Source organism: Macaca fascicularis, chromosome 5, assembly GCF_037993035.2.
Source record: "Macaca fascicularis isolate 582-1 chromosome 5, T2T-MFA8v1.1".
NCBI classification, from domain to species: Eukaryota; Metazoa; Chordata; class Mammalia; order Primates; family Cercopithecidae; genus Macaca; species Macaca fascicularis.
In genome coordinates, this window is record NC_088379.1 from 117,927,472 (window position 1) to 117,942,167 (window position 14,696).

Below are 14,696 nucleotides of genomic sequence, written 5' to 3' on the forward strand. Positions count from 1 at the left end.
AAGCTGCTTGAGGCCTAAGAATTGTTTCCTATGTTCATTTCAGGTTGCTTTTTCCCCCAGCTTTGGGTGGTTCCTTTCCATGCAGAAGCTGATCAATATTCTGCTGAAGACTCAAAGGGGACCCTCTGCAGACCTCTGAACTTGCTTTGTGCAGCTATTTTCTTCTGATACTCTGCCCTGTGAACTCTGGCTACCTTGGCCTCCCCAGACTCCAAGAAGCTCTGTCTCATAACTCAGGGAGACCATTTCATAAAAGATGCCACTGCACTTACTAAGTATCCTTGTAGCTCACTGTGAGGAGTGCCCAACTGTAGTGATCCCCAGCTACCACCAAATCATCATTTGCTCTCATAATACCAACTTTTGCTAGAGAATATCAAAGCACAAAAATTAAAAGCCATCTCCCGGGAAGTTTTCTTTCCTGTCTCTCGTTTTTAAATATGTAACAAGAATACTCTTTTCATTTGGAATTTGTTTTTATTTGTCCTTGTTTTCCTTTTCATAGAATTTTCTCATTATAATGAAGGAAGTGGGGCCCCTAAAAACACTGTTTGGAGTCAACAGTGAGTTCAGCCCCAGCTTTAAAGACCCAACTTTTGTGTTTGTTTGTTTTTTGAGACGGAGTCTTGCTCTGTCACCCAGGCTGGAGTGCAATGGCACAATCTCGGCTCACTGAAACCTCCACCTCCCAGATTCAAGCAATTCTCCTGCCTTAGCCTCCCAAGTAGCTGGGATTACAGGTGCGTCCCACCACACCTGTCTAATTTTTTGTATTTTTAGTAGAGATGGGGTTTCACTACGTTGGCCAGCCTGGCCTTGAACTCCTGGCCTCATGATCCACCCGCCTCGGCCTCCTAATGTGCTGGGATTATAGGCATGAGCCACCACGCTTGGCCAAGACCCAACTTCTTATTCTCAGATTAGGCACTGCTCCACAGAACCCTGCTCAGGCCACAGGGGAAAAGCAGAAGATGAACTGATGCTCAAGAGACTTGTGCTCCTCAAGTATTGCAAAGATGTGGAGAAAATGGAACCTGTGCACTCTTGGTGGGCTTGTAAAATGGTGCAAACTCTGTGGAAAACAGCATGGATGTTCCTCAAAAAATTAAACATAAAACTCTCATGTGATCAAACAATCCCACTTCTAGGTATATATCCAAAAGAAGTAAAGCAGGGTGTTGAAGAGATATTTGCATACCTATGTCCATGGCAGCACTATTCACAACAAAAAGAGGTGAAGTCACCCAAATGTTCACTGATGGATGAATGAGCAAACAAAATGTGGTATATACATACAATGGATTATTATTCAACCTTAAAAGGGAAGGAAAGCCTGCCACATGCCACAATATGGATGGACCTTGAAGATATCATGCTAAATGAAGTAAAAAGACTAATGCTGTGTGAGTTCACTAATACGAGGTATCTAAAGTGGTCAACTTCATAGAAGCAGAAAGTAATGTTGGAGCTCAGAAAAGGACACCCCATAGTAAGACATTTTGGCATGCTGAGTACTTTGAAGTAAAGGAGATTGAAAGACCCCAGAAGCAGCCTCAGAAGCAAGTTCTCTCTGACCTTCTCCTGCCCTCCTCTCTCTCACTCCTCTTTCGCCACTAAACCAAGTCATAGAAACCACAGAATTCCTCTTCCTCAAGGCAAGTCATAGAAGTTAGAACTCCTCTCCACCAAAGCAAGTCATAAAACCTAGAAATATTACTCTAACCTTTCCCTGCCTTTCTGTGTAGAGGCTGGCCATAAAAAAATTCTCTGTCCTATCTTCTGATAGTAGATTATAAGACCTGTACCTGGAAGGAAGGATACTACACAGACAGGCTGAGAAAAATCTCACCAGATAGGTCTTGCTGAGTCCCATCACACCTAGTCTATTATGATTAGTCATACTCCTTCTGTCCAATCACATTTCTACATGGCTGTCTATTCTTTGTCAAACTTAAGCCTTAAAAATAGGCAGTTTTTTCTGGGTCTTTGGGTCTTCATTTCTAAAGGCTCCCATGTAACATCAAACTTTGATTAAATAAATTTGTTATGGTTTTCTCTTGCTAACCTGTCTTGTATTATAGGAGTGTCAGCTGTGACCCTTATGATGGAAGAGGAAAGGTGTCACACGTCTTAACCCCTACAGTAGAATGGTGGTTGCCAGGAACTGGGGAGAGTGGAAAAAGGGGAGTTGTTGTTTAATGGGTATAAAGTTTTGGATTTGCAAAGTGAAAATTGTCTGAAGATCTGTTTTGCAACAATGTGAACATACTTAACACTACTGAAATGTACACTTAAAAATGTCAAGATGGTAAATTTTGTTATGCATTTTTTACCACTGTGAAAGAGAGAAACCAGGACCAGTGGCTCATGCCCGTAATGCCAGCTAGCTACTCAGAAACTGAGGTGGGAGGATCACTTGGGCCCAGGAGGTTGAGGCTGCAGTGAGCTATATGATCAGCCACTGCACTCCAGCCTGGGTGACAGAGTGAGACCCTGTCTCTAAAAATTAATTAAAAATAAGTAAATAAAAATAAAAGAGAGAGAGACTTGAATTTTTGCCTAGCTCTGACTCTTTCGATTTTATAACTTTGGAAAGTCACTTAATCTCGCAGCTTCAGTTTCCTTTTCTTGTTTAGACTTTAGAGTTACTATAAAATTTAAATGTCATAGAGGTGTGTGTGAACATTTTTCACAGACTAGATGGTCCTACACAAGTGGAAACCATTATTCTCAGTGAGGAAAGAGTGGGAATCACCTCTGGAGAATAGCCTGCCTCTGAACATTGCCACCCGAATAGTTACTGCAGCTTCCCTAAAACTAAAGTGAGACACCAATAAGAATGGAGAACAAGGCTGGGCGCAGTGGCTTATGCCTGTAATCCCAGCACTTTGGGAGGCCGAGGCGGGCAGATCACGAGGTCAGGAGTTCGAGACTAGCCTGGCCAACATAGTGAAACCCCATCTCTACTTAAAAATATAAAAATTAGCGGGGCGTGGTGGTGAGCACCTAGTCCCTCTTACTCAGGAGGCTGAGGCTGGAGAATCACTTGAATCCGAAAGACAGAGGTTGCAGTAAGCCGAGATCGCACCACTGCACTCCAGCTTGAGTGACAGAGACAAAAAAAGAAAAGAAAAAAAGATGGAGAGCAGAACTAGAAATCAAGCATGCACTGAAGTGTAACATCAAAAAGAGGGCATTCACAGGCTATCTGAGTACCCCCCAAGGTCCACAGCCACGAGCAGGGTGGCAGGAATAGTGTTGTTCCTTCTAAGCAAAAGTAGAGGGAAGGCTGGAAGTGGCAGAAACTGCAAGTACTGAAGATAGTAGCTGAAGATACAAAACAAAGGACTATATCTACGTGTCTTTAGCACAGGAAGGACCCTTGCTGAGAGACTGGCCTTAGTAGACACAGCTGGCCACATATAAAACCATCAATTTGCTTTTCCATCTTTGATTTACATTTTATGAATGCCAATGACAGACTTTTTTTTTTTTTTTTTTGAGACCGAGTCTTGCTCTGTTGCCCAGGCTAGAGTGCAGTGGCACAATCTTGGCTCGCTGAAACCTCCACCTCCTGGGTTTAAGTGATTCTCCTGCCTCAGCCTCCTGAGTAGCTGAAACTACAGGCATGTGCCACCATGCCCCGCTAATTTTTGTATTTTTAGTAGAGATGGGGTTTCACCATGTTGACCAGGCTGGTCTCGAACTTCTGATCTCAAGTGATCCACACACCTCAGCCTCCCAAAGTGCAGGGATTAAAGGCTTCAGCCACTGTGCCCAGCCAACAGACTTTTTCTCATTTTTGAAACTTGTATTTTTCAGATTGATGGTTTATTTGACAAACTCAGTAGAAGTTTTGAGCATTGCAATTTTTGTTAGGCTTTTTGTGGTCGGAAGGAACAGAAGCTCAATCAAGTAAATACATGAAAGGGGGTGTGCAATATTTTGAAAATACATGTGGCATACTAAACAAGACATGTAATTCCTAGAATGGCACTCATGAAAACGTGGACTGGCATTCAGAGCCATTCTTGGATCCTCCCTTGTGTTGCCGGTAAACATGGCTTGGCCATACTCTACTTTCTTTCTATCCTTCAACAACAGGCAAATTCTATATTTTTTAGTTCAGATTGATACACTGGTTTTTTAAAGCCTGGCCACAGAGTCATGAGGGGTCAGATTATCAGGTAGCTACTCTTGATCAGGTGGCCTTGATCTGGTTGTGGGGTGGAGAAAAAAGGGTGTCAAGGCCAAGTAGCAAAATACGTGGCTACCTCAAAGACAGGGGCTGTGGGCACAGCAGTTTCCCTAGAAAGGGTTATGATGTGCCTTAGAAAGGCAGTTATTCATGTCAGGGTCTTTGGGAAGATTCCATCAATAGTACCTCTCTTCTTCTCCTGGATTCTGAGCAAATGGAGAAATAAAAGAAAAGAGGCAAACAAGAGATGAAATAGTACCCTTAATTCTGATAAAGGGCAAGTTAGAAGATATAGCTTTGTCTTGGACATAGGGAATCTGCTAGTGGAACCCCAAAATTATAAAGACCTCCCCATTTAGTCACAGGAACAGGGCCAGGCAGAATACTCCATGTAGGGCAGCTTACTAGACAAGACTTATGATATAGAAAAGTAACAACAAAGTGCTGTTTCCTTTGGACAGCTTGTTCCCAGGAGAAAAAAGGGAGAAGTCATACACGCCCACTTTCTTCTTCTAAAATTTACCAGTCAGATTAGTCACTGCACCCCGCATGGAGCAGAGTGAGGAAAGTGATAGAAAGAGGCCGGGGATGCTAGGGTCATAGAGCTCCCGTCACATGGAAGGAAACATCGAGAGGAGAGAAGAGATATTCTCCCCAACAGTTGGCAACTCTATCCCAGTGAGAGCAATGATTGACTCAGACCAAAAAGATAAGTCGAGTAAAAAATTATATACTTAATAAACACATTGATAGTTTAAATATCTTAACAGGTTAAGTAAGCATCAGTTTTAAAATGGAAAGATTATTGTGCTGGTATTTGGCAGGCATTACCTGACTGATGAAAGCCTGTGAATACAAATATTCTGTAATCAATTATGTATATGGCATTTATTAACATAGTAGTAAATATCAGATAATTGACTCAAAGAGGACCCTCTGCAGATCTCTGAACTTGCTTTGTGCAGCTCTCTTCTTCTGGTACTCTGCCCTGTTAACCCACTACCTGGGCCTTTCCAGACTCCCAGCAGCTCCATCCAGCTTCCTAACATGGAGTCAGGGCAACAAGGGAGCATGTAGGATCTGAATTTGGACCTCCTGTGTTCAAACCTCAGCGCTTAGTCACAGGTCATGTGACCTCAGCATATCACTTCACCTCTCTGCATCTCAGGTTTCCCATCTTACAGATGAGAATAATAATAGAACCTACCTCTTAGGATTGCTAGGAGGATACTGAATTAGTGCATATAAATCACCTAGCACTGTGCCTGGCACCTGGTTTTGCCCAGTAAGTGTTAGTACTTAGGATTATGTGGTGATGAAAGCAGTGCTTTGTGTAGTAACATTGTAGTAGGAAAATGGGCAATGCTTACAATGCTTTCTAGGCTTCATGTGTGAACAAACACGCCCAGAAAGCACTCAGCATGATTTAGTTTAGCATATGAAGATAATAGCATTTGGGTGATAAACTCATTTACGCTACTAGTTATGTAACCACTAAATCAAAGGTCTTTCGTACAACACCCTAGCAGAGCAAACGATGATGATGTTTTCTCATAAAAACTTGATTATTTATTTCTACTTCTTACTCTTTATGTTACACTTTCATTTCATGCCGGGTTTCTTCTTTTTCTTATTTTATTCATTAACGAAACATGATGATATAAATCAAATATGGACTGTTATCTAAAATTCCATATTTCTTCCTAATTAAAATGTAGGCAATAAATGAAGCAGAGTGTCATGAACTAATGTGGAAGTTCTCCTAGACGATGGTGATTGAAAGAAGAAAACGGCAGAACGATATGTTTAGTGTGACGTCATTTATGTATGAAAGAGAGAGAAAGAGATAGGAAAGGTAGGAGAAGGCAAAGCAAGACAACGATCAATTAATGTCTAAATATAAATAAAAGGATAGAGGTTCTGGAAGGATCTTCTCTCCCAAACCATTGTCAAGGAGAGTTGCAACAGTAGGAGAAGAAATAAAATGAGGGGTGGGGAAACTATGGGGCGCTTTTACTTTTTACCCTACATAGTTTTTGTTGTTGTTGCCGTTGTTGAGATGGAGTCACACTCTGTCACCCAGGCTGGAGTGCAGTGGCTGGATCTCCGCTCACTGCAACCTCTGCCTCCTGGGTTCAAGTGATTCTCCCGCGTCAGCCTCCCGAGTCGCTGGTACTACAGGCGCCCATTACCACGTCTAGCTAATTTTTGTATTTTTAGTAGAGACAGGGTTTCACCATGCTGGCCAGGCTGGTCTCGAACTCCCGACCTCAAGAGATCCGCCTGCCTCGGCCTCCCAAAGTGCTGCGATTACAGGCATGAGCCACCATGCCCGGCCCTACTTTTTACCCTATGCACTTTAGTATTGTTTGAGTTTTTAACAACAGGAAGTATGCATTTATCGCTTCTATAATTTTATAAATGTAATGGGGGACACTGAATGAAGAAAATACTATTTTATTGCACAATTGAACTGGATTTTTCTATTTTATTTCTTTTGGTTCAGCTGCCTAATAAAGTATTTTTCTCTTCCTAGCTGTGGGTTTTGTTGTATTAATGAAAATGCCTCCCACCCTAAGCCTGGCCCTCAGCCTGCCGGCGTTTCCGCCTGGCTCAAGATGTTCCACGTTGTTCCTCCAGGCGTCCCTGAGGGCCTCCATCCTCGCTCGCGACTGTGCGGCTGCGGCAGCTATTGTGTTCTTGGTGGACCGGTTCCTGTATGGGCTCGACGTCTCTGGAAAACTTCTGCAGGTCGCCAAAGGTCTCCACAAGTTGCAGCCAACCACGCCAATTGCCCCGCAGGTGGTTATTCGCCAAGCCCGAATCTCCATGAACTCAGGTAGGCTTCCCTCCTGCTGGCCGCCCCCGCGTCCTCGGTGTCTGCAGCTCCCCTTCCCTCCCGAGCTACTTGACCTCTGTGGGACACCCGGAGCACCCGGGCCCTGCGTGCCATCTTTCCGAGCCCGGGGCTCCCCTCCCCCGCCCCTGTGCCCTTCCACCCGCCTCTTTGCCAGCACAAAGGCCCTGGCATAAAGGGTTTCAGAGCCAAAAGCAGTAGAGAAAATTGTGAAAGGGTGTGGAAAATACTAATTGGAGCTTTTGTCTTCTAACAAATCTGTCCTGCTGCTTTCAAACAGGGGTATCTGAATTGCTATACTTCTGACCAAGAGTCTTTAAAAAGCAGATTAGAATTCTACTATTTTCTCTTCGCTCTCCTGTCTCCTTTCTGTAGGGCCACTTGACTAAGCTAACAATAGAACTGACAAACCCACTGAAGTAATTTGAGGGTTTTTTTCATCATTCAGAACACCGGTACAGTACCTGATTAGGTCTTAAAGTATCTTTTTTTTTTTTTCCTGTCACTTTGAATGAAATGAAAAAGGAGGCTGACATTCTAACTTAAGATGTGGTGTGGAGGAGGGCTGGAGGGGAGGGGGGCCTGCTATGCATTACTGCAAAGTCCACTTCCATAGAATTCTTGAATTATTTAAACTGCTGGTAGCCATTAGATTTAGAAACGTGTAGCCTGTTATTCCTGTTTCCAAGACTGAAAAAGTAAAGGATGAAAAGAGAAGGCAAGTTACCCCTACCAGAAGTGGGACTGGTTCATTTTCTGATTGGTTTTTGCTATTGCTATTATTTTAATAACTCTGGTCTTTAAGAGGTTAAAATCTCTTTACTTGATTTCCTTTGAAAAGGAACTGTACTAACTATGCTAAATAGGACAATTGCTGAATGCAGAGAGGGACAGAGACAAAAGGACATGGGAGAAATGGGCTAGTGGAGGTTACCTTTTCAAAAGCCCAAGTTCATTTACGCTCAAGTTCTTGCAACTGTGCATAAATTGTGCATGTCTTGTTATTTACTTATCTCAAGTAACTCAGGGACAGAGTTGAACTTAGGAAAAATTTCTTCTTTCAAATGTTCCTAATGTAATTTATAATGTCTGGGACATGAAAGAAACCTAACAACTGTTGTTCCTTCTGATGGTGTCAGATAGTAATGATGTATGAGCAGGGCATTCTCTGAGGGGAACAGAGTGGCGAAGGCTGGAGGGTGCAGGCAGGGTTCTAATACTGGTTCTCATCAACAAGAGCTTGGAACAGAGAAATGTAGCTTATTTTCTGCCATACAGCATTGCTATAGTGTGACATGGAAACTGAGGTCAAATGGTAAACAGGGACGTTGATAGCTTTGCTTTTACATGTCCAAACTGATCTTTCAGGTTCCCGTTTTTGTTTTTGTTTTGTTTTTGAGACAGTCTTGCTCTGTTGCCCAAGCTGGAGTGCAGTGGCCTGATCACAACCCACTGCAGCCTCAACTTCGGAGGCTCAGGTGATGTTCCCACCTCAGCCTCCTAAGTAGCTGAGACTATAGGCATGCGCCACCACACCCAGCTAATTTTTGTATTTTTTGTAAAGACTGGGTTTTGCCATGTTGCCCAGGCTGGTCTCAAACTCCTGACCTCAGGTGATCCACCCACCTCAGCCTCCCAAAATGCTGGGATTACAGGTGTCAACTGCCATGCCTGACCAGGTTTCCTTTTTTAAAATTGGTTTTGGGAGGGTTTTTAAAATTATTTCTCTCAAGGTTCTAATCAGGTGGTATAGCAGTTTTCTCCTGATGACGAGAAAGCCTTGGTATGATCACAATGATCATGATGATGCTCCTGTACTCACATTATCCTGTGTCTAACATAAAGGTCCTGGATCTCTTTCCCCAATAGTTGGGATTGTCTTTTCCTCAAAGACCCTATTAGAAGTGCCACAGAAAGACAAATATAGCCTCAGAGTGAAGTCTTCTTGTGTAAATGTCTGCCCCAAAACATCTGGAGCCTCCACCTACACTGGCTGTCTCAAAGAGAGAGAAGGACTGGGACTGCGAGCAGGGATGGTTTAGGGGTAACAGAAGAAGATTTGCTGAAAGGAGGCTCTCAGGCCAAGCACTTAGGAATCATGGGGTGGAGAAGTGAAAGAGATTATATAATATTGTAAGGGGTAAGGAAGAAAAACAAAGGTAATATGAGAGGACAGCAGTCTTGCTATTATCCTTCTGATCCAGCGCTTCCTGGTATCCACCACAGGGTTCCATCCAGCCAAACACTCAATGTAGTGGGATGTCAGAAGCAAGAGAAGACTCACAAGGCCGGGCACGGTAGCTCAGGCCTGTAATCCCAGCACTTTGGGAGGCCGAAGCGGGCGGATTACCTGAGGTCACAAGTTCGAGACCAGCCTGGCCAACATGGTGAAACCCCGTCTCTACTAAAAAATACAAAAATTAGCCAGGCGTGGTGGCAGGCACCTGTAATCCCAGCTACTTAGGAGGCTGAGGCAGGAGAATCACTTGAACCTGGGAGGTGGAGGTTGCAGTGAGTGAAATCGTGCCATTGCACTCCAGCCTGGGGGACAAGATAGAGACTTCGTCTCAAAAAAAAAAGAGAAGACTCATAAGGCCTGCTCACCTCACTCTTGCCTGAAATTAGGAGACAAAACCTTTCAAACCACAGTTACAGATAAAGACTCAGATTTCCAATTCCATCAACATGGAGGACAGAGCAAGTGCAGTCTTCTCCCATTACAAATACATAAATATAGTGAATTAAAGATTTGTAGGTACCTGAAACATAAAAGGTATTTAAAATCACAGCAGTAGACTACTGCTTACGACACATAGCCAAAGGAAGTTACACTTGAGCAAAGACCTCAAGGGAAGGGGCTGTCATTTTAATCCCTGGGCAGAGATGAGAGATAGTTGCCTTGTGCCCATGTGAGAAGTAAAATATTTGCATCAAGCTGGAATTCTTAAAGGTTTGCATAGGCTATAAAAGGAGACTGAACAATCCCACCAGCCTGCGCAGAGAAGTTACAAGGACGCCTGCTGTCTGCCCAAGCTCTGGGATGGAGGGGAAAAAAAACTCCCCTCTAAAATAAAAATCTCAACTCTGTGCCAAATTTGAGTGTGGAGTCTGAATTTACTCTGCCCACAAAGCAGGAAACCTGCCATCAAATAATTAAGAAAAAAAATTGTTCAAGACTGAAATTTCTGGACCCCAGGGGATCAAATGCAAAACTATGCTCTAGAGAAGTATCTACATCCCAGGACCTTGGGAATCTCACAGGAAAATATTCTTGGCTAAAGATGACCTTACCTTAAAATTTATAAGCAACAGGCTGGGTGGTGGCTCACGCCTGCAGTCCCAGCATTTTGGGAGGTCAAGGCGAGTGGATTACCTGAAGTCAGGAGTTCGAGACCAGCCTGGCTAACATGGCGAAACCCCGTCTCTATTAAAAACACAAAAAATTAGCCTGGTGTGGTGGCAGGTGCCTGTAATCCTAGCTACTTGGGAGACTGAGGCAGGAGAATTGCTTGAACCCAGGAGGCAGAGGTTACAGTTAACCCAGATTGTGCCATTGCACTCCAGCCTGGGTAACAGTGAGACTCTGTCTCAAAAAAAGAAAAGAAAAGAAAAGAAAAGAAAAAAGAAAAAAATGAGAAAGTAATAGTAATTGATGAATTGATGGGGAATTCCCCACAAAACAGGCAGAGCATACAAGTTCATTTTTATATAGACAAGATACAAGAATTCAACCACAAAACCGTGACTGAGGAGCACAGAACACCCTCCCAGTTGGTGAGATAAGCTTTTGGCATTTCATCTGCTAATAAGGGTGTCCAACTGCCAACCAGACTGCTTCAATGGGGTGAATGAGATAAAATAAATCCTTAGAAAAATGAAGTAAAAAACAAAGATACAAAAATGCAAGCTTAATGTATTTATTATTATCAGCTTCAAGAGTTATACAATTATTTTGGCAAATGATAATAAAAATTTCTAAATGCTCACTCTCAGTGTTTCACTTAATCTCGATTCAGGCCAGCAACAAAAAGACACAAATAGTAGTGCTCCAGAGTAGTGCTCCCCAGAGTAGTGTTCCCCAAACTTCCGTGTGCTCTGAATCCCCTAAAGATCTTATTAAAATGCAGATTCCGATTTAGTAGATCTCTGGTATTGCCTGAGATGCTGCTGTTCTATGAACCTTGCTTGACTAGCAAGGGATGATCTAAAGATTCTAACATGTGCTTGGCTGCCCACCTGGGACAAATGACCACTAACAACCTTAAAATCAAGGTACATTTTCTACAGCCAGTTTATTAGATATTCCAACCCCATAACTGACCTACCAGAAATGTACTCCTGTAATACCAGTAACAGTGGGGGAAAAAATTGTGGAACTGGAAACTGTATTTAAAGAAAATGTTGAAAATGAAGCACAGAGAGCTAAGTAGATGAAAATATAAAAGAGAAGTTTAAAAAACTCAAAGAGATTGAAAAAAACACAGAAGCATAGAAGACTTCTAGCAGGACTAACTAGACTCAGAATTGGAGAAAATTATGTCTTTATACTGAAGAAGTATATCTAGCCTTGGGCAAAAAAGTTTTAGGCCTGGCATGGTGACTCATACCTGTAATCCCAGGACTTCAGGAGGCCAAGGCAGGAGGGATCGCATGAGCCCAGGAGTTCAAGACCAGCCTGGGCAACATAGGGAGATCTCGTCTCATCAAAAAAATAAACAAAATCAGTCAGGTGTGGTGACATGTAGCTGTAGTCTCAGCTACTCCAGTGGCTACGGTGGGAGGATCTCTTGAGCCCAGGAGACTGAGGCTGCAGTAAGCCATGATTGCACCACTGCACTCCAGCCTGAGTGACAGAGCAAGACCCTGTCTCAAAAAAAAAAAAAAAAAAAAAAAACTTTTAAAATAAATTCACATCTAGACCATACCTAGTGTGGTAAACTATAGAAAATCAAACAATAAGAAAGTCAATGAGAGAGAGAAAAGACAGATTAATATAGGAAGTATGTTTAGACTAACAAAAAGTATCATCAATAATAAGAGTCCAGAAAGCAAGAGAATTTCCAAAAAATTGAGAGGACATGGGTTTCAACCTAGGATTTTATACCTAGCAAAATTGTCATTCAAAAGTGAGGATGAAATAAAGATTTTCAGACCTGATTGACTAAAAATGAATTATTCTCAAGACAGCTCTTTCTCATTCACACACACACTCACATACACACTAAAGGATGCATTTTTCTAAGGAGAAAATTGAACTTAGAATGAAGAAGTGGAGAGTAAAAAAAGATGATGACTAAAGAATGTGGTACTGGGGCCTATTATGGGGAGGGGGGAGTGGGGAGGGATGGCATTGGGAGTTATACCTGATGTAAAGGACGAGTTGATGGGTGCTGATGAGTTGATGGGTGCAGCACACCAACATGGCACAAGTATACATATGTAACAAACCTGCACGTTGTGCACATGTACCCTACAACTTAAAGTATAATAATAAAAAAAAGAATAAATATGACACCATTAGTCATTCGAAAAATGTAAATCAAAACCACAATGAGATATCACCTTACACTCACTATAATCAAAAAGACAATAAGTATCAGTGAGGATGTAGGGAAATTAGAACCCTCATACACTGCTAGTGGAATGTAAAATGGTGCAGCCACTTTGGAAAACAATTTGGCAGTTCTTCAAAAAGTGAAACATTGTGTTATTACATGACAGTAATTCTACACCTAGGTTGATAGGGTTTGGCTGTGTCCCCAGTCAAATGTCATCTTGAATTATAGTTCCCATAATCCCAATGTGTCATAGGAGGAACCCGGTGGAAGGTGATTGAATTATGGGGGCAGGATTTTCCCATGCTGTTCTCATGATAGTGAATGAGTTTTCATGAGATTTGATGGTTTTATAAAGGGCAGTTCCCCTGCACATGCTCTCTTGCCTCCCACCATGTAAAACATGTCATTGCTCCTCCTTCTCCTTCTGCCATGATTGTGAGGCTTTCCCAGCCATGTGGAACTGTGAGTCCATTAAATCTCTTTTTCTTTATAAAGTAAAAAAAAAAAAAAAAGAATGTGGCAAATACATTAGCCATGTAAGATTAAAATAAAAGGAAATTATATGGCAATATCACTTATATAATTAATAAGGTGCAAAAAATCTTAAAATATTACCAAATTGACCAACATTATATTAAATTAATAATGCATTACAATCAAGGAAGGTTTATTCCAGATATATAAGGATAGTGGGTTTTATTTTGTTGTGTTTTTTTTTGGAGGGGTGGGGGACACGATCTCACTCTGTTACCCAGGCCAGAGTGCAGTGGTGCAATCATGGGTCACTGCAGCCTCAACCTTCCAAGCCCAAGCAGTCCTCCCACTTTAGCCTCCCAAGCAGCTGGGACTACAGGCACGTGCCACCATGCCCAGCTAACTTTTTTATTTTCTGTAGAGATGAGGTCTCTCTATGTTGCCCAGGTTGGTCTTGAATTCCTGGGCTCAAGCTATCTTCCTGCCTCAGCTTCCCAAAGTCCTGGGATTATAGGCATGAGTCACCGTGCCTGGCTGATAGTTAAATATTTTTTAATCTATTCATTTAGTGCAGCACATGCACAGAATAAAGAAGAAAAAGTATGCATTCACCTAAATAGATTTTTTAAAGTTAATAAAATTTTCAACCAACTTAGGTTAAAAATGCAAACTAGGGATAGAAATGTAATCAGGTAACAGAAACCACACAGTAATTTGAACAAGGAAAATTTGATACAAAGAATTACTATTTCAGGGAATTAGAGTAATGAGAGCTTGGCTAGTGAAAAGTAAAGAGAACTCTAAAGAACTCTAAAGAGTGCAAGATAGCAGTTATAAGGTATAGTCACTATTCCTTGGACTCAGATAGAACACCTAAAAAAGAGCTCCTGGCCCTCATACACACACCATGGCTGAGATCAAGACCTTGTTGGAGAAGGTACAGACATGGCTCGCTGCATGGCAGAGAAGTCACCAAGGTTCCATGCTGGCAGAACTCACTGGAAACCCACCTTCTGAGTGTTGGGGGAAACCGTCCACGGGGAGGCGCTGTGCCTTAGAACTCACCACAAAGCTGCCTTTACAGAGTGCCAGGGGAAACTGGTCACCACAGGAGCCTAACTGACAGCACTTCACTGTAAAGTCAGCTGAGAGGACTGACTGCTGGGTTTGACTGACTGCTGCACGCTGAGGAGACATGCTACAGAAGTCACCTGTGTTGCAGGAGTCAGGCACAGGGAAAGCTATGAAAGCCTGTGCTGTAGGAGTCGGGCATTGAGGAAGTGGTACCCACAGTGGCCTGGCCAGAGGAGCACATCAAGTCAGGATGAGAAGCACCCTTGCCATGCAGCATCCTTCCACACCCACGATGACAAGGCTTACCATCCTTACCATCTTGCTAGCTGGCAAAGGAGAAATGCTTACCAGATCCATCCGCATTATCACAAAGCAGGTATTGAAGGGTGAATTGGAACTGAAAGATGATAAGTTGGAGCTGAAAAATGGTAAGTTCCTCCCTGCATCGGAGGGAATTTTCTTAAACTGATCAAAGGAAGTAACTGAAAGCCTCCAGCAAAACCAATGATGAAAAATTATAAGAATTCCTTTTAAA

The 14,696-nt window shown here is 42.6% G+C and overlaps 1 protein-coding gene across 20 annotated transcripts in view; it reads left to right on the forward strand.

The window, feature by feature from the left end:
* The window catches only part of ALPK1 (alpha kinase 1), a 137,918-nt gene that overhangs the window by 99,389 nt on the left and 23,833 nt on the right, over window positions 1-14,696 (forward strand). For 19 of the 20 annotated variants that reach the window (XR_012435030.1, XR_012435027.1, XR_012435028.1 and 16 more), the window contains one exon: window positions 6,839-7,037. Coding sequence is in view for 16 of the 20 variants with exons in the window: in XM_065545337.1 (XP_065401409.1) it covers window positions 6,839-7,037 (199 nt within the window). In the remaining 4 variants the exon portion in view is untranslated. Of the gene's footprint in view, window positions 1-5,916; window positions 6,054-6,838; window positions 7,038-14,696 lie in introns of all 20 variants that reach the window. The other variant, XM_074040323.1, reaches the window with a different exon arrangement.